The sequence below is a fragment of the Macrosteles quadrilineatus genome, unplaced genomic scaffold (assembly GCF_028750875.1).
Source record: "Macrosteles quadrilineatus isolate MER2022 unplaced genomic scaffold, UCM_ALF_1.0 Scaffold_1__1_contigs__length_201487025, whole genome shotgun sequence".
Classification (NCBI taxonomy): Eukaryota; Metazoa; Arthropoda; class Insecta; order Hemiptera; family Cicadellidae; genus Macrosteles; species Macrosteles quadrilineatus.
Genome location: NW_026542594.1, coordinates 187,590,193 through 187,611,120, shown reverse-complemented (window position 1 = coordinate 187,611,120; position 20,928 = coordinate 187,590,193). Strand labels below are relative to the sequence as shown.

Genomic DNA, 20,928 nt, shown 5'->3' with positions numbered 1-20,928 from the left:
TCAAGTAGCGGTTATGACTACTGAGACCAAAGAAATCACGGAGAACGTGGTTTTTACTTAGCGGGGAACTCAGCAATGGCTTTTTTTGAAAGTTTTTCCAGACTAATCGTTCCACAGGGTGGAAATCCGCTAGACTAGAATAGTGGGAAGTTAAGTTAAATGCACGACGATGGTCTGAAATTGTTTGCTTGATTGCGTCGAGAGCTTGAAGGAGACCTTTTACGGATTCTTATATTACTAGAAACATGTATAGGTATTGCAAACATTCACAGTAAGCGGAGGTGTTGAGGCAGCCTCTTAACATTTAAATCACCAATTTAACCCTCATTTCCCAGTAATGTGTTTGCATTTGCTTTGACAAATGAGCCTCATTTTGGAGAGACGGAAAGACAGAATAAATCATCAGCTGATTCATGTCGCCTCTTCCTGCGCGGGGCAATTCTGCGTGTTTCCTCAAGAAATGTGTTTCTGTAAGTAATGGGGCAAATAATACAGATGTTCTTTCACAAGTTAAATAACCCTGCACATAACATGAATAAGTTTTTTGTTACAATGCTGAAACTAAACACATAATGCTGGTATTTACTCAGGGGAGGTATAAAAGAGGCTATGATGACAGCTGTGGGCTTCTTATTAGCTGAGGGAACGCCATTACCGTAACAAAACGGTCGGTAGCCGTCGGCCTCGGTGGTCTAATGGTTAGCGTACCGGGCTGATATACTGAAGGTCCCGTGTTCGAATCCTGAAGGTAGCATTTTCTTTTTGTCCAACATTTTTTTATTATCAGCAAGTTTGGTTGGTTTGGTTCGGTTATTACAGTTTAATTTTATTATTAAGTCATTATAAAATTTTAATTGAGCAAATTCTAGTTTTATTTAATAAACAGAATTATTTTTCCGATTACTAAACTTTTGTTATATTATTTCTTTATCAGCAAGTTTGGTTAGTTCGGTTCGGTTATGATAGTTTAATTTTATAATTAAAAAAATTATAAAATTGAATTTGAGACATTTATAATTTTATTTTATGAACAGAACTATTTTTGCGATTAGTAAACCTTCATTGCCAAAGTGCTCTCTACTACAGCGCTGTTCACGGAGGAATTTTGAACTAAATGCCTCATTCGTACCTCCCCTAAGTCAGACCCCATAATGCTGAGCATTTGTTTTATAATGAGTAGTTTTACTATAGAAAATTGACATGAACATTTGTTTAAGGAAAACTGACTTATTAAATCAAACATAACAGATACCACACCATTATTTTAATGGTATTTGTAAAAAAAATACCTAAGAGAAAAACAGTAAATTTATGAAGCTGGAGCTTGGTTCTCCCTGTTGTGTTCTTTTAATCTACAGTACATGGGATGTAGATCAGCCCTGCCTAAACATCTGTCATACCTCTGAACTTCTCAGGAAAAGTATGAAGAACTGTTTTCCTTGGAATAAATAATTATAGTTTAGCACACACAAAAAGATTTATGATACAAAACTAAAACATCATACACTCATTTTAGAGCAAAGTAATGGTTTACTGGCAGAAAGAGACTCGAGGGTTTTACAATTAAGCTTTGTAAAATGTACAGTTATTTAACAATTCATAAATGATTAGACAAACTACTTTTTTATAGAATTGAGAGAAACTTATAATGAAACAACAGAGTTTAGTTAGTTTCGCGAATATAATACTTGTAGTTTATTTATTTCAGTTAAACAACTTTTGGTATGAATAGATTTTGTTTATATTAAAATGTGGGAGGAACGACTATGTGACCCAATGCTTCATCGAAACTATTTCTGTTTAATTTTAAAATACAAATATAGCTTTAGTCAAGTATACAATGATGTGAGAAGGGAGTGAGACTGTTACTGTTGGTAGGTAGCATTGTTTGAGAGAAGTAATGGAGTTTCCATGTATTCACATGCAGATCTTCTGTAATGAATACGCAGTTAAAGCAACATTAGCAGATGTAGGAGTCATTACAGTGTTATTTATTTACTTAAAAAGCTGTAGAAAATTTGAAAATGAAAAAGAATACAGAAAATGAAATGCGTAGGTTTTCAGGATAAGGATTAAGCTCAGGATAGGTTTCAGATTCAGTTTAGGGTGTCCTTTGGGTTGCACTCAACAATAAAAGATGTTACAGTCTCAAAATATTTGAGAACAAAATAAGTTGATTGTCTTATTGAACAAAGACATATTATTTATAATATTATAATAGTTGTTTCGGATTAAGAATTTTTTTGTTTTCTCATATTTAAAAAATTATTTTTTATTAGTTGTATAGTAGTTTGATATAGTAGTTGATCCACCTAAGTGCTCCCTCGGCAATGTGTGGTGTCTTTATTCATTCTTACATTATCATATTTATTCATTTTTGTAGCTGTCATATCCTTTAGTCTATCTTGACTTCATATGATTTAGTTAATAATTCAAATAAGGTCAAGACAGATGATAATTGTTTTTCAATGTTTACATTTTACTTTATTATAGTTAATCATAACAATTTTCAATAAAAGAGTTTCTTCAAATGTGTGCTTATTATGAACTCTAATTCAAAGTCACAACAATTATTTGGCGACGAAGGAAAAACAGAATTATTACATGTAAGATTACTAAATTTTTCAGAATTTGTGTTCAAATTATTTTGTATTCAAAATGAATGCAGATCAGTTCAATCAATTCCTTACTATCTTTCAAGAACAACAAAGACAACAGCAAGAAAACCAGAACAAGTTTATTAACGAAGTATTAGAAACTGTCTTAAAACAGAATGATCAACAGACTGAGATACCTCGGGTCAACTACTCAAATGTGGCTCCTTTTGAAAACTATGATCCAAAAAAAGAAAAATTTACATGTTACCTAGAACGTTTTGAAAACTATTACACCATGAAAGGCCTAACAGACTCAACTAAGATTGGACAGCTACTGTGCATCTCTATCGGCAGTGATCATTATAACAATCTTAATTCTTTTCTAGGCCCCGAGAAACAATTGAAAAGTCTCAACTATGATGAGCTTATCTCAGCATTCAAGCAGTTATTGATTCCTAAGAAGAACGTTGTAGTATCTCAACACTATTTTCTAAATGTATTTCAAAAAGAACACCAATCAATAACAGAATTCGTGGCTTCCCTACAACGTGATATTGCTTAGTGTGAATTTTCTGTCAAGTGTTCATGTGACCAGACAGTTTCAATTGCCGAAGTTTTCCTGAGAGCCCAGTTTATTCGAGGTTTGCGAGATGACTGGCTACGAGAACAAATTCTACAGTCAACTGAAACTACTTTTGAAGGAATCCTTACCAGAGCAATCGCCCTCGAAGCATCAAAAATTGAATCCAGGGAACTGTCTAAACGTTCACATTCAAGTAATGCAAATTTCAATATATGTGACGATGTGAATAAAGTTTCACATAAAGCAAGGAAATCTCAATTCCAAACCGGTAATCGACCTTCCAGACAGCAACAGGGTCACTCCTCACACTCTCGAAAACGTCCAGATCTGAAATCTCTTGGAATTGGTAATCTTTGCTTCAGGTGTGGAAAAGACAATCACCAAGCATCCGAGTGCCGCACCGACAAATCTAAGCTCAAGTGCAACAAATGTAACAAGCAAGGACACATATCTAAAGTGTGCATTTCGACCCTTATCGCAGAACAGAAGAAAATCAATTCTCCCAGTGCAGCCAACTACATCCAGTGCTGTTCTCCCACAGAGTCTAGGCCTACATCAAAATTTTCTGATTACGGACTAAATAAAGTAACTAATGTCAATTCAAGCCCAAAGTTACTAGATCTGTTTGAAGTAAACGATTCAGACAAATACATGATCACAGTTAATCTCAATGGTAAACCACAACAATTCGAAGTAGACACAGGAGCAAAATTCTCACTTCTAGCTAAAAATGATTTCAACAAACTCAAATTGGACATTCCATTGGAAACAACTAACATTGCTTTCAGAACTTACTCAGGTAATATTATCAAACCTGAAGGGAAAGTGAAAATAAATGTTACTTACTGTGGACGTTGCGTCAAAGAGGAACTCCACATTGTTCCAACAGGACACGAAGCACTCTTGGGACGTCAATGGATAAGAGCCCTAGGAATCGAACTGAACAAATTGAATGAAGACACAAATCAAAGCACTCAAATTTCCCAAATCAAAAGAATCCAGTCTCCTGAAGAAATCTTTCAGTCTTTTTCCAACATTTTTGAAGAGAAAATTGGATGCGTTCCAGACTTCAAAGTGTCATTACAGCTTCGATATGGTGCAAAACCTATTTTTGTTAAGGAACGAAATGTCCCACATGCTTTAACCGACCGAGTGAACAAGGAATTGGACACACTGGAAAATGAAGGGATCATTTCACCCGTGGAGGCCAGCGATTGGGGATCGCCACTGGTTGTCATTCCTAAACCAGACGGAGGTGTCCGCCTCTGCGTCGATTACAAATGCGGTGTCAACGAGCGTCTAATTCAAGCAAATCATCCTATAAGGCGTATTGATGATGTTATTGACAGTTTGCGCAATTCAAAATACTTTTGCAAACTTGACCTCTACAAAGCCTATTTACATCTCCAGGTGGATGAAGAATCTAGCATGATACAGACAATGACGACTCACAGAGGTACTTATAGAGTACATAGACTCAGTTTTGGCATCAAAACTGCACCATCAGAATTCAACCGCATACTCTCTCAGATCTTAAAGGGGTTACGTAAGACAGAAGCATATTTTGATGACATCATTGTGCATGGTTCGACCATTGAAGAATGCAGTGAAAATTTACAAGCCTGTCTACAGAGACTCTCTGATTACAATTTACATGTCAACAGAAACAAATGCTCATTTTTTCAAGAAAAAATTGAGTATTTAGGACGAGTCGTAGAGTTCAACAAAATTAGTAAATCTCCAACGAAAATTCAAGCAGTCCAACAGATGCCTCGCCCGTCCAATACTGAAGAGGTCAAACGTCTACTCGGACTTGTGTCGTACTACTCACGTTTCATCCCTGATGCTTCAACTATCACATATCCTCTGCGACGTCTGTTACAGAAAAATATGAAATGGGAATGGAATTCATCCTGTGAAGCAGCATTTTTACAAATCAAATCAGAGCTCTGCAGTGATCGAGTTCTCGTACCTTTCGATCCGGCTCTCCCTCTAGTACTAACTACAGACGCCAGCCCTACAGGACTTGCAGCCGTGCTTAGTCATGTCACAGAAGGAGAAGAAAAGCCCATTGCATATGCTTCTCGTTCTCTTACAGTTTCTGAAAGAAATTACAGTCAATTAGACCGTGAAAGCCTCGCTATTATTTTTGGCGTGTCACATTTCTACTATTACCTTTTTGGGACTCACTTCACACTAGTAACTGACAATGCACCCATTTCACGGATTTTCCAGCACAACAAAGCACTCCCTCAAATGACATCAGGACGTTTACTCCGATATGCATCTTACTTATCCGGGTTCAACTACACATTAAAATTCAAACCTGGCAAGGAAAATGAAAATGTTGACTGTCTCTCAAGAGCTCCACTTCAGCAAGTAAATTCGACTGTTGATGAAATCATTGCCAATGAAGTCAACCAAGTATACGAACAAATGATTTTCGAGATGTCAGATGAACACATAACCGCTTCAACAATAAGGAGTGAAACAGAAAAGGATCCAGACTTATCAAGAATTGTAAAAGATCTAAAAAACAAGTCTGATGAAACAGAATATACATTGGTTGACGGGATTTTATTTCGCCAAGATCGTGTAATTATTCCAAGAAGCTTACGACCATCAATCTTAAATGAACTTCATTATACCCACCTAGGTATAACAAAAATGAAACAGCTGGCCCGCCGCTACGTCTACTGGCCCAGTATCGACAAAGAAATAGAACGTATTGTCAAAGGATGTGAAAAATGTGCTCTCACACGTCACAGCCCTCCCAAAGTTCCAGTACATCCCTGGGATACACCACAAGAGAATTGGGAAAGGGTTCATATCGACTATGCAGGACCGCTTGATAATACATATTTTCTCATGTGTGTTGATGCAAAATCTAAATGGGCGGAGGTGAAAATCATCAAAGACTCACCTACTAGTGCGAACACAATTAATCTTTTAGAAGGAATTTTCTCATGTCATGGATATCCTCAAGTACTCGTTTCAGATAATGCTACCATTTTCAAAAGTGATATTTTTCAAAATTACTGCAAAACAAACGGTATTTTCCAGAAATTCATCGCTCCAGGGCATCCGGCAACAAACGGTTTAGCCGAGAGATCAATCCAAACACTAAAGAATCGCCTGAAAGCAGTCTCAACTGACCAAACTCCAATCCAAACCAAAATTCAAAATATTTTACAAAGGTACAGAGCAACACCGCTAGCTTGTGGTCAGTCCCCGGCGGAACTCTACCTGCACAGAAAAATAAGGATAAGACTAAATGCCATTTTCCCGTACAAACCTCAACCTTCAACTACACAGTCTTCACCTGCACGTTCACTATATGTGGGGGAGAGGGTACAGGTCAAACTTTTCATCAATAATAAAAACATATGGCAGTTTGGTCAAGTAAAGAAGAGGCTTGGGAAAAGACACTATCTCGTAGTTCTCGACTCATCTGATAGAATCCTGAAGAGGCACATCAATCAACTACGCCCAACGCTGGTACAGAGTCCAAAAACGAAAAATGTTACATTCGGACCAACGCAGTTGTTTGATGTTCCCAGAATTCCAAGACGACCAGAAATACATAGGAATCCAGATCCAGTTGCAGCTCCAGAACCAAGGCAACCAGAAGAACAATCTCCAGCAGAAAGAGCTCAAGCTGAGAATGTCATACCACATCGTGAGCAAGCTGATAATACCAACGCCAGACCACAGCGTAAGCGTCACATGCCCTCAAGATTTAGAGACTACCAGATTTGATTGAAAAAGATTGTTCTTAATTAGTGGGGAAGACTGTCATATCCTTTAGTCTATCTTGACTTCATATGATTTAGTTAATAATTCAAATAAGGTCAAGACAGATGATAATTGTTTTTCAATGTTTACATTTTACTTTATTATAGTTAATCATAACAATTTTCAATAAAAGAGTTTCTTCAAATGTGTGCTTGAACTCTAATTCAAAGTCACAACAGTAGCCCTCAGAATTGCTGAATTATAAAGTAATCAACGTAAAACCAGTCCTCCAAAAAAGGAATTAAACCAACTGAAGGCAAAACCTTGACTAGGACTAGGGTCAACTCTTGAGCCAGCCGTACGGGTTTAGCAAACAGACTATAGGCTCGAACCCGCTTTACCCCTCAAATTTAATGAATAACATTACTGAAAATTAAATCAAACTAGCAGCAACCTCCTTCTCTCAGACTTATTAACCACTTTTCTCCTGTTGTAGTTTGGTTACTTGTAACTATTTCTGTTGCAGTAGAGGCGGTCCATCTAGCCAACCAACTCTGTCAATACGGTTACTTCTTCCCCGTCAGCGACTCCAAGAACCTTGTAGTCAAAGATGACAGTTCCCTCTACAGGTTTCAGGTCTGTATCGTAGTATTCAGCTAATTGTTTTGAATTAGATTTTTACAACACCGACAAACCGTGTGTATTTTAAGGTAAAGATGAATGTTGACTGAATATAGCTTTGTTGCTATAAGATCAGCTGTATCTTTAACTAGGATCATTTATTAAAAGTCTAATAGTCAAGAACAGCTGGGTCCGGTTTCGAATCATGGAAACGATTTTGAAATTCAGATTCAGCCACCCAGCTATGCCTTACATCACACACACACACACACACACATTATTAAAGAAGTCATCAAACAGCGTAGTAACAAATCTACGTAACGCGTCTCACTTCATTCTTCACTCACCATTCGTTCATATACAGCATAAATTACACACCTGGGTGTGAGCCGCTGTTTTTAACTAGACTATAGAATTTAAAATGAAATTATAACAATCTCAGAATCTGACTTTCTTACAAAAAAGTCTTAGACGGTGGCGACGTCCTGTAATCCAGCTACTAGGAGGTCAAAAATTGTGGATATTTATAAGCATGCCCTGTGGATACGATACTCCCTAGTGTGGATTAACATCCGCACTATTGAGTACTACAACTATCCGCAGTAGGCCTACTATCCTGATAATTAGACTAATTCGTTAATACTAAGGCAAAAATGTGGTTCGGATTTCACTATAAAATGTAGGTCCCTTAGTTGCCATTAGCTGCATGGGCTATTAATTAACAGCTGTGTCTAAGGAATGTCGGCCTTAGTCACTAACAAGACTACAAGATCGAGCCACTCATCCTACACTCATCTCCATTCATACTTGGGTTAAAATACCTACTTTGTATGGTCGCCATTTCATTGAAAAGTATTAAAGTACAGAAATATTGGTAAAGCTTTTAGTCTAAATATATGATGTAAACTAACGAGAAATCATTACCTTTTGAACGAGATCTCGATTGAAAGCGCAAAGCTGTAATTTATAAGACAGATCAGTCAAAGTGTCAGCCAGCTCAGATTGATTGAATACAATCAATCCGACATTAAACCTCATTAGAAGTCTTAGCACTTAAGCCCTGATGTATATTGGCAATCTACATAAACCTGAAAATAATTACTGAGCTGTATAAATCATATGCATCATAGAGTATTGTGATGAAGTTAAATGTAATGTTATTTCCTCATTTCTGACTTAACACAGTCATTTGGACTTCATTTGCAGTTTAAAGATGCAGGCCAAAGTCTGAAACTGCTTTATACAGATTTGTTGAATTATTTCACACCACAATAAGTTGTTTTATTCAGATATCATAAATGGCAGAGCACCTACCATTTACCTAAATGCCTTCTGTCCACCAATCACCTCCTTTTGAGGAAGGTGACTGATCGGTAGATGTCTTTACACGTTATTGATGAGTACCAATAAATTCTGTTTTCTATAGACACCAGCTGCCAGAATTTAGTCTATGATTTAAGAAAATCCTATAATCTTTTACTAATGTAGAAGACCTTTCTTGTGTTGCCAATGATAACGAATTATAATTGTAACTAGCTGTGTACCCGTTCTACGCACGGGGATCTTATAATATTCAGTTGAAACCTTCTTATATAAAGAACAGCAGTTGGTTTGCATATTTTAAGATATGCTGGCCAAACTATTATACATAGCTTCATTTTATGTTGTTTTTTGTTGTTCCGGATCGGTATGACAATCAATAAAAGGTTAAATTACCTCTGTGTCTGCCGGTCGATCCTATAACGGTAGGCTTACTTTTATTTTTACTATCTGATCTCGTTTGCATGGCTCAATCACGTCCTGGTTGAAGTTCGTTCGCTACGCTCACTCACCTGTATGTTGGAGCTCGTTCGCTGCGCTCACTTTCCTTCAGGTTAGCTCGTTCGCTACGCTCACTTGCCTTCAGGTTAGCTCGTTCGCTACGCTCACTCGCCTCCAGGTTGCAAATTAGCTGTTGTCATAAATGTAAAAGAAATAATAGTGCTAGTGCTGCACCCTGTTGGTAATCCTTGTAACTTTAATGCTATTGAACATCACAGAACAGAACCAACTTGTTTAATTGAAACAGCTGTTAAGATTCAATAATTTCATTTCTCATAAGGTTAACATGGGCTTCCAGAAATTCCACGTCAAAAATCGACAAAAACTTGATTTTCAAGGGTTTACTGTTAAATATCTAACTGTCTCATATTCGATGAAATACGTCTAAAACCATCTCATATATGTATAGTATTTGGAAAATAAGTTTATTCAGGCGGGACAGTGCTATAGTTATTGAGGAGTAGTTGTAATAAAGTGCGTATTTTAGCGTTACCAAGAGAATGACAGATAGACAGACAGACAGACAGACAGACAGAAATTGAGATAAGGTTTGATTCGGTTTCTCTGACCTATGAAATGTAAAAATAACCAAAAAGTTCATTATTCTAAGCAATGTACAGACAAAACTCTAATTTTATTTATATAGATTTCAATAATGTGCGTTGAAAAAATAAATACAGATTTTGTAATTTTCTCAAAGTATTTTTTCAAATTACTTACATTATAAACACTTTTATACACAGTAAAAATCTTATGTTCAAGTAGTTAATCAGGTTTCCTTTATTGATCAGATTTTCACCATTGAGTGGTCATTTTAAAGCTTATGATATAGCGTAGAGACGAGTAGTAAGTCAAAAGGCAAGTTCCTTCAGGGTTTTTTCCTCCTAGCTTTTGATTGATTCCCAGAATATCCTTTCAAAAGTCCAGTGATGCTGATCAACTTGCTTTATATATAACAGTTTTAAAATGTGAATTGTAATAGCTCAGATATTAAAAAAAAACGTTGACACAAAAGGTAAGAATACTGGGATCATCTAAAATAAAAAGTATTATATTGTTTTCGTTTGAAACTATGAAAACTGAATTCCTAAAGGGTTTTATTTTCAATCAGAATTGTTGAAAACACCGTTTCCATAACTGACCCCCGAGCTGTGACATTTCATCTTCGCTTCACGCTCTGGTTGAGCCGCAATCCACAGAGTGGTTCACACTGCGAATGTCATCTTTTGTCCAACCTAGACATAATCTTCGCCTCATTCTTACATTCCAGATAAACATTCTGTAGCTAGAAGCTTAACACTGGCCTTATCACAAATAGAAATTATTGACTCAAATTCTTAAAGGTTCTTGTAATATGTTAGACACAACTTACATTCTGGAACTCTAAAAAAAGAAACTCTTAAACCACGTTTATACTAGAGTTTGCAACAAAATGTTTAAAATCAAGAACTATTGAACAAGTCATTTGCTAAAAGCTTGTTGATTCCAAAAAAAAACTGGCGTTTGTTGGATTGTCGTAAGCTTTTATTTAAAACATGTGTTGTAAACCCTGATGTTGACAATTTTGAGCTCAAACGACTAATCTTTTGTCAAATTGTAGAATACAGTTGGGAAAATATCTATACTTATAAAAGGCAAAGCCCTCACTGACTCACTCACTCACTCACTCATCACTAATTCTCCCACTTCCCATTTACCTAGGAGGCTGAAATTTGGCACACCGATTCTTTAGGTATTAAATAGGAAAACTAAGTTGTTTTTATTCTGATCGGACCCTCGGGCTCCGCCCCAGTGGCTCTCGAGTTCCCCATGTTAACCTTATGATTTTTCATATTTAAAAGGAATTAATGAATCTTATCAGCTGTTTCAATTAAACAAGTTGGTTCTGTTCTATGATGTTCAATAGCATTAAAGTTACAAGGATTACCAACAGGGTGCAGCACTATTATTTTTTTTAATTTATGACAACAGCTAATTTGCAACCAAAAGGTGAGTGAGCGTAGCGAACGAACTTCAACCTGGAGGCGAGTTAGCGTAGCGAACGAGCTAACCTGAAGGCAAGTGAGCGCAGCGAACTAGCTCCAACCTAAAGGTGAGTGAGCGTAGCGAACGAACTTCAACCAGGACGTAATTCAGCCATGCGAACGAGCTCATCTTGAAAATTAAGAAGTTAAACGGGGCAAAGCCCGCGGGTACAGCTAGTCTAAATATATAAAAGGCAAAGCCCTCACTGACACACTCACTCACTCACTCATCACTAATTCTCCCACTTCCCATTTACCTAGGAGGCTGAAATTCGGTACACCGATTCTTTGGGCATTAAATAGGAAAACTAAGTAGTTTTTATTCTGATCGGGCTTTCGGGCTCCGCCCCAGTGGCTCTGGAGTTTCCTATGTTAACCTTATGATTTGTCATATTAGAAAGGAATTAATGAATCTTAACAGCTGTTTCAATTAAACAAGTTGGTTCTGTTCGATGATGTTCAATAGCATTAAATTTACAAGGATTACCAACACTGCAGCACTATTTTTTTTATTTTTATTTATGACAACAGCTAATTTGCAACCAAAAGGTGTGTGAGTGTAGCGAACGAACTTCAACGTGGAGGCGAGTTAGCGTAGCGAACGAGGTAACCTGAAGGCAAGTGAGCGCAGCGAACGAGCTCCAACCTAAAGGTGAGTGAGCGTAGCGAACGAACTTCAACCAGGACGTGATTGAGCCATGCGAACGAACTTCAACCAGGACGTGATTGAGCCATGCGAACGAGCTCATCTTGAAAATTAAGAAGCTAAACGGGGCAAAGCCCGCGAGTACAGCTAGTAGTATATAGAATACAGTAAAGAGAAAACAAGAGTATATAGTATACAAATACTATACTTATGAAAACAACTTAATTTGCGTCATACGTTAATTAATTATCATCGTACAGTACACAGCAACCTCGATTGGCAAGAAGAACATTTTAATAGCGAGATACATTTTGAAATGCCCTTGCATTTTTGTGAATGATAAAATCCAGACCAATGTAATAGCAACAGAATTTTATAATAAGGAAAATTTTGTAAAGTATAACTTGATAACAAGATGAATTTTATCGTCACTTTAGAGATTTTTAAGATAAATCTTATTTATTAGTACTACAATTAGTTTTTTTATTAAAAGTAACTTGTATTCAATATAAGTTATTCCTACATTAAAATGTTTTTAATAAATTTTATGAAATATAAATCTATCTCTTAGCCAAACACGATCACACACAAAATTTAATTTGGTCGAACAAAGTTAAAAACACATTTTAATTAGGTACAATTCCAATGTTCAGATTCAATCAGTATTGTTAGCGTAAGCTTGGTTATAGTTATTACCTCAGATACAATTTCAAGGTATGAACACAATGATGATATTGGTTGTTTGATTCAGCTTTGCAACATGGATTTGATTTGACTATTGAAATTGTTTGAAATGTCAAAATCACACTTTGTTTGCTAGCTTTGTAATTTTGATTGACTATTTAGTAAACTACGAGGAGGACTTGTGTATTTTAATTGTATTCAGAACTTGTTTTGGAAGCATAACAAATAACAAATAATGCAGTAGCCTTTAAATTTTCAAAGATTATTGTGGTTTCCTGTAAAACAATCATTTGGTGAATAAAACTAAAGTTTGATACTACATTTTATCAGTACAGTCCACCCTTATTGTACTGTACCTGTTCACCCCTTGCTTTGCTGGATACGTTGTCTCCACACACAGATCTGATGCCTATGTGGACAGGCTTATAAAAGAGGCTGTCAACCTCCAAAAGAAATTAATGACTGATGTTTTGTCGTTGTTGTTGATGTCAAGCTGATGTTTTGACGTTGTTGCAGACTCCTTACTACTGGCCTTGGCAACATAGAAGTCCGGACAACGTAGAGTACGCAATCTACCTGTGCAAACGTACACTACGCAACAAACAGCGCCATGGCTTGGAGGAGTATGAAACTGTGAGTTAAATAGTAAACGATCATGTGAACAGTCATAACAACTAACAAGTTGTAAATTTAAAAATCAGCCAGCGCTTGATGTATAAAATTAGAGGTACCGGTACTCAATTCTAGCAGGTATATACTCAAACCATTGTGATCTGCAACAAAGGAAACAGAGATCGCTAAAACCATACTATGCAGCGGTATTTTTTGGATTTTTTCACCCTAGAGCGGGAAAGTCCCAAAAGAAAGTTTTCTTTCAAACTAAATATTTTATTTTAAATGTGAGTGGAGTTTAATAAACACTCCCGAAGTTTACATTTCAAATTATGTCTCAGTTATCTGGAAATAAAGGTGATTATTTGTTTTTATTATTGTTTTAGGAAGCTCTTGGATCCCTCAAAAAGACTCTTCAAAACAAATGGGACTTCATTTCTATGCAAGCAGAAGAACAGGTGATTATGCAGCCATTAAAATAATGAAACCCGCAAGTTTGAATTTTAATATTACTTTTGGATTGTCTTTTCATTACTTCCACCCTCATTTAGAATTACTATGTTTAACTAAGTATTTTGTTACCTGACTCAAATAAGAAATGAATGCAATAATATGAAGCTGTCGATTCCAGCAAAGACTTAGTTAAGACTTAGTTATCAGTATTAAAAATAGCATCATACATGAGTTAAAAGCCTATAAGTTTTTGGCAATAACGAGATTTGGTAGATGAGTAATTATGGTGCTTACCATCAGAGTTCAGATCTATATCTCGCTAGTGGAGTACTGAGAAAAGTCAGCCAAATCTATACTAAATGATTAAGTCTAATTTAATTCATATTGGGATTTTTTCTTAGAAACCTAATTAGGTAGTTGATTAGTTCATTAAGGGGTGGTGATACACATTGTGTTTTAAGCTGAATTGCGATTGAAGAGCGACTAGATGACCTATAAGCTTTGTTACTGACTAAAATCAGCTGTTTATTTAGCTAGAACCATTATTTAACTGATTGTGAGGACAGCTGGTCAAAGTTTCACTTTAGATTATTACAGTCCTAATTAAAGTGAAAAACTATACTCTGTTCACAAAATTTAAGCGGTTGTAGGGGAAGAAATCTATCCCCTCCACTTGACCATCTTACCATTAAATCTTGGTATTAACGAATTGGTCTAATTATGATAGCACTGTGCATAGTCGTAGTACTCCACACCAGGGAGTATAAATTTAGATGATTTTAGCCAAGATAAAAAGAGTTTGAGTCTTCTCAAGTCCACAACACGCACCTTCTGATTTCTATGTCCTCTGAGATACCACACTGGAACACAGCGAGAAAGTATTTCATAGCTAAAGAATTTTAGTTGTTTTACTTAATAGGAAAGAAATACTGATCGGTCTGATTTTAGGTGCGTCTGGCAAAAGAGAGAAAGAAAGGAGACAAGATAGTGTCGGACAGTCAAGAGCGAGCATACTGGCGGATCCATCGGCCCCCGCCAGGCTTCACCTCTTCCTTGGAGCCGGTCCCCGTCTGCAACCGCGGGGGCTCGGGGTCGAGGCGACGTCGGACTAGCACAGACGTCCGCAGAGAGGTAGGACTGTTGAACTGTCATTTAGTTTATTTATCATTGCCACCAGGATTGATTGGAACATGTAACTAACAGGTTACATACCTTAACATCCTTGACGTAGTCTCAGGTGTCTAGTTTCAAAACATTAAAGTTCTGTTTTAAACCTTGTCGTCCTCTTGAGATTAGTTCAACACATTGTTCATGAGACAAAAAAAAGTTTAATCACATGGACACGTATACATTAACAACAAATTTGTCACCGATCGTAGCACACAATCACAGGTGGTATTGGAGTTGTGCTGAGTCCGTCATCGTTAACGATTATACTTTTGTTCCTCATGGATCACAACAGCAACCCTGTGTCATCACTAATATTTTAAACATACAGTTTATTGTGCAGTTCACCCTTTGCTATGCTTAAAAACTTCTACGGACACAAGGTCCATGTGGCTAAAATTTGACTTTACCTTGACAGAACTCAATCGTCATCCCACTGTTGTCAAGAAGCTATAACTATCATAGACTAACCAACACAAGTAAACTTCTCATCCCATTGTAAATTTTGAAGCTTGTTTTTCGTGTCTAGTTCATGTCCAGTGACACTGATCACTAGAGTAGACAAAATTTGGTTTCTGTTATTTTAGAGTTAGTTTCAGTGATTTTGTGCTTTACTGTTTGGTTATATCACTAGAGGGTTGTTGTTCAAAGGTTTATTGCGGACATTTTCCATCACGAATGTAAAAAACAATACACAACGTTTCGGGATCTGGAATCTGATCCCATCCTCAGGTAAAAAAACTTAACTAACACATTACAACTAACAATACACAAACGCCCAACCTAAGTTGGAATACACTACAGAGGGTAGTAGTCAAAAAATATGCACTGTATAGCAGTCAAGTCATCCCCTCAAGTCCTCTGTAGTGTATTCCAACTTAGGTTGGGCGTTTGTGTATTGTTAGTTGTAATGTGTTAGTTAAGTTTTTTTCACCTGAGGACGGGATCAGATTCCAGATCCCGAAACGTTGTGTATTGTTTTTTATATTCGTGATGGAAAATGTCCACAATAAACCTTTGAACAACATTAACTCACCATCACCAACAATGAACTTCAAACAAAGGACTAGAGGGTTATCGGTTATCACTATTGTTTATAATTAGGTTGTTTTATTTGGTTAAACGAGGTTTTAAATTACTAAAAATAACAAGAAAAAAATTGTAAACAAAACACAACCTTTATAGTGCACCAGACAGAACTAACAATAAAATTGGTTTCAGCTGTTCCATGGATGAGAAATCTACTAACTAATGGAGTCTGTTTATCTATGCTATTATCAGTTAAAGAGTAGTTACAATTTTTTGTCAAAAAGGTCGTTGTGTACAAGAGTGACTGATGTAAATGACTGATTTCTGACCAATACGTTGGCTTTTTAACCAAGTCAAACTGATACCTTGTTGTAAGCTACAGCATTTATTTTACAAATCAACTATACAGTAACAAAAACTAATGCAGAAAATATAATTTTATACTGTGGCGCATTCTGTACGTAGCTCATTCAACAAAGTTTTTTTGGTTTTTTAGCGAATTTCCCATATAGGGAATAAGCTATTACCGTAGTACTCATGGTAAGACCTGGACGCGGGACCGATTTTTTTTTTCGTTTTGAGGTCCCTAGAGGCCAAAAACACCATCCGTTCAAATTCATATATATATATATATATGTGTCCGTCAGCACGATAACTCGAGCAAAAATGATCCGATTTTGATGAAATTTGGTACAAACGTGTAAACGTACGTTTATTCGAACGAGTTCGCGATCCAGCATGATCGGACCATGGGAACGGGGGTTTACGGGGGGTTTTATGGGGTAAAAATAGGTTTTTCCCATTTTTGACCCAAAAAACATAAAATTTAGCAATTTCTTTCCAAACCATTTTGTAGAGCTTAAAAAAACAAATAATTTAGTATATTGAAGCGTTATTATGCGCCTAATGGTTACGGAGAAAATTCCAAAAAATCGTAAATTTAAAATTCCCATGTTATTCTTATGGAGAATAAGTAAGCTGTTGTAGTTTGCTTGTTTGTGAACATATTTTGATAAAATTTGGAAAATGTTTTTATTTCTTACTAACTATTCACATTTTACAAAAAAAAACTGTTTTACCCTCCCTGATGCAGCAAACCAAAGTACTTGTTAAACTAATTCTATTTAAATCAAGAATAAATGTTATATTTTTAAGTAGACGTTTCAGTGTAAATCCAATCAGTCGAATGGAAATTCGCTTAGTCTGCAGGTTTGCTGCGGCGGGGGTATTTTTAATAGGCTACAGCTGGTCTTATATAAATGTGATGGGGTCATGAACCAACTGGAGGCCCATGTGGCTAAGATTTAATTTACTGTACCAGGAGTCAAGTGTGCTACTTTAGTACTTGTAGTCAGTGAGACGCCAGTTGGAATGCAACAATCGGTTCACTCTCTGTGTAGGTGGAGTTTCTGCGGGGTTGTATGAGTCGGTCGCGCATGAAGGTGTCGCAGGCTCTGGAAGGTCTGATGCAGCATTGTGACACTTATCTGGAGTACGACCCTTTGTTGTCCGGAGCTCAGCCCTCCAATCCGTGGCACTCCGAAGACACTGCGTTCTGGCATTTTAATAGTCCTATGTAAGTATTATTACTTAAAACTCAAGAGAAAGTTTGTATACCGTACATCAAGTTTAGAATTAAATAACTATGAAATTTTATGTTTTGATGACTGATTTATGATGCTATTTTAATTTACTCAACTTGTAAAATGTATGAAAATGTTTTAAATTTTAAGTTGAATAGCTGCAATAAATCATATTCAATTGAATCAATTGTCTGTGTAGTGTATTCAATTAATGAATAATCTTATTCTTGGGTATAAAAGCTAAGTTTGTAACACCTCTGTCTTTTTGAACTGACAATACTTTAGCAAACCTAAAGTTCTCACAGCAGTCATAGCGTTTGATGTATTAACTCATTAACTGATGATGTTTCCTTTGGCAAAACATATGCCAAGCCAAAACAACCCTAAGCTGACATCAAAGTTAAAAATTTGTTTGATGAAAAATATTAATGTCTCTCATCAAAAAATATCTGTCTTAAAGAGAAATCATATGAACGAAAAGAAGCATCTTTGACACAAGTATCTTAGCTAATTCACTGAAGTTAGTTTTAAAGCAATTAAATGTTTATATTGATTTAATTTTATCCTAAACCTTTCGATCTTTTACAGTGTTGAAGTGCCTACAGAGAAAAGAGTGAAGAGGTGGGGCCTTTCCATGGAAGACCTAGTGTCGGATCAAACAGGTTGGATATATCATTTTAACTACGGTATTCGTTAAAACTACTACAGTAGACTCCCGATATCTACATGAGGATTAAATACGATCGCAAACAAATTAAAATTAAAAAAGTTAAATGTACATTATACAGCGACGATCAAAATGTTTAGAATGAAGGCCCATCATCTTGCGGGCAGACTATAAAGTTGCCGTGGTTGACTGACTACACCAACCATTGATATTATATTGTCACCGATAAACCAATGAATTAAAGTTTAACTTGGTGTTTTTTTTTAGATATTTTTGTCTAAACTAATCTTCACTGCATTTACTTAAACCTTTATTAGAGCTTAACTATACATTCAAGTCATAGTTATTGCGAGGACATTTTAGGTTAAGTTTGCGTTCTATTTTGTTCGTCCCGATCACTCAGTTACTCGTTATTGTATAAGCGGGAGTCTTCTATATTGTACAAGTGTGCTACTGTGGTAGTAGTCACTAGAGCTATAGTGTAGCAGCTGGTTTTATTACTTCATGTTTCAACTGTTTTGTTTGTGTTGTGCTAGACCTACTTGTTGCTAGAATATTTCACTTAAATCTTGTTAGCACCAAAAGAATCATGTTCAGTTTTTCACGATGTTGGTTCAAAAACTAATTTACATATTATCAATGAATAATTTAAAATACTAAAACTATTATAGTTCAAATACCGTGATTTTTCATCTAGGAATCCAAGAGTTTACCAATTATCTACGGAAGGAGTACAGCCATGAGAACATTCGGTTTTGGATGGCCGTCAGAGACTTGCGCAGAAGTTCCCATTCCCAAATTCCACTTAAGGTTCAGGAAATTTACGAGTAAGTACCTCCTACCTGACTCATTGAAACTGAAAGCATATGAAGTAAAATTTGTTACAAATTCCAAAGAAAAGTGCAAGCTTACTGTAGTTTTGAATACATTTTTAATTGCCTTGGAGGGTATACGTCTTTGGTTGATCATAAAGCTCATCCTTAAACCTTTCAGGGAGTTCCTGGCACCTGGCGCGCCTTGTGAGATCAACATCGATGGTAAAACTATGGAGAAAACGCAACAAGAAATGAAAAACCCGACGCGGTGGACGTTTGACTACGCGGCCGAGCATGTGTACACTCTGCTACTCAAGAAAGACTGTTACCCTCGCTTTATACGCTCTGACCACTATAAGAATCTCCTTGCTACCGGGGTCCAGCCCTCTGCCAAGAAAAGGTAATTGAAGTGCTACCTTTCAACTGTAATATTCTTAGAAAACACTTTAGTTATTAGAAGTAGTAGAACTCCCAATATCCAACTGTGGAGGTTGCTGGTGGGACACCAAGAACCGCCCTGCTAAGAAACCATGTATTCATTTGCAGACTGTGATCTGTTTAAAGGTCTGCAACCAAACCATATTTTTCTTTTCCTTGCTTTTACCAATTCGTCATCATAATACGTATTCGTCTTCAAATAAATGATCCATCAATTTCCTCAATTACATTTTTATTCTCAATAACAAATTTATTTTACCAGGTTTTTTGGCTTCGGAGGCGCTGGAAAAAAGAAGAGTTCAACAAGTGCTGCACCTAACCTGAGCGGGCTGCAAGCGGCCGCAGCAGCTGCGTGTAGTCAAGCGGCAGTGAGCCGTAGACGAGGCAGCGACAGGAGTTTGACGGGGTCGGCGCACGAGCTGGCCGTCAGCGGCATTACTCGGGACCGGGTGGGCCACTCCCACAGCCAAAGTAACCTCAGTGATATTCCATACAGGTGAGGCAACATTCCCACACGAACTTGTCTGCACCTGCACGAACAGCTTACGCTTGATGTGCAATTCAGCACACAACAAACCGTTGTGGTTCTATTTGTAAATACTTTAGCGTGGATGTACAGTTATTTGTGCGACTTATTGCATTATTGATGGGTTAAACAATGCCATTAACAACATTGAAATTTGGCAAAGTGATGAATACTCTCTGTTTACATACTGTTATGTGATCTTCGTAAATTAATAGTTATTAATTTAAAACAAACGTTTTTGTAAAGTTTTTTTTTTTTTTTTGAGGCTGACATCTAGAGTACAAGGGTCTAGATTTTTGGGGAAAGAACTCAAACTGGCACAAGAATCACAAAGATTTATAGACTCTTCAACTCAGTAAAGTTTTCTAACGTTTTGTGTATAGTTTAAAGTTTTGTGTTTTTGTGTCAGTTTGAACTCTTTCCAATTCAGACAGATCTGCTATCCTTTATTTATAATATTTTACTTGCATGAATCAATTGAATCTACTACATACGGTTTTCTGTAGATTATTATTCAATTAAAAATCAAATAACCTTTGCCTGAATTTTATTTTACTCAGTTGTCATCCAGAGTGGGGAAAAGTAGTGGGCTAGGTAAAAAAGAGGAAAAAATAAAATCATGTACGGTATCCTATCTATTTATTTGTACACCTAACCTCATCAAATAAATTACATTCTAAGTTGAAAAGTTCACAGTTGATTTGGGATAATAATTGACTTGTCATTGTAAAAATGCTAAAAGTAATTACTATAAAGACCTATCATTGTTCAAAAAGTAACCATTGGAAATCATGATGGTTTAAGCAACTCTATTGCTTGCTACATTATTATACAGTGTAATTTTTTTTCACTGCTTTATTTTCTTGAGAAATAATTTAGAGACCGATGTTTTCACCCTGATTCTTTATTAGCCGACAATATTTACTA

General features: G+C 36.4%; 1 protein-coding gene across 5 annotated transcripts in view; it reads left to right on the top strand.

Annotated features, from left to right (window-relative positions):
- LOC128992122 (regulator of G-protein signaling 7-like) overlaps window positions 1-20,928 on the top strand; it is a 119,271-nt gene that overhangs the window by 87,989 nt on the left and 10,354 nt on the right. For 4 of the 5 annotated variants that reach the window (XR_008490697.1, XM_054415577.1, XM_054415553.1 and 1 more), the window contains 9 exons: window positions 7,442-7,551; window positions 13,228-13,344; window positions 13,710-13,781; window positions 14,725-14,907; window positions 17,373-17,548; window positions 18,144-18,217; window positions 18,920-19,049; window positions 19,216-19,437; window positions 19,738-19,971. Coding sequence is in view for 4 of the 5 variants with exons in the window: in XM_054415577.1 (XP_054271552.1) it covers window positions 7,442-7,551; window positions 13,228-13,344; window positions 13,710-13,781; window positions 14,725-14,907; window positions 17,373-17,548; window positions 18,144-18,217; window positions 18,920-19,049; window positions 19,216-19,437; window positions 19,738-19,971 (1,318 nt within the window). In the remaining variant the exon portion in view is untranslated. The remainder of the gene's footprint in view (window positions 1-7,441; window positions 7,552-13,227; window positions 13,345-13,709; window positions 13,782-14,724; window positions 14,908-17,372; window positions 17,549-18,143; window positions 18,218-18,919; window positions 19,050-19,215; window positions 19,438-19,737; window positions 19,972-20,928) is intronic. The other variant, XM_054415568.1, reaches the window with a different exon arrangement.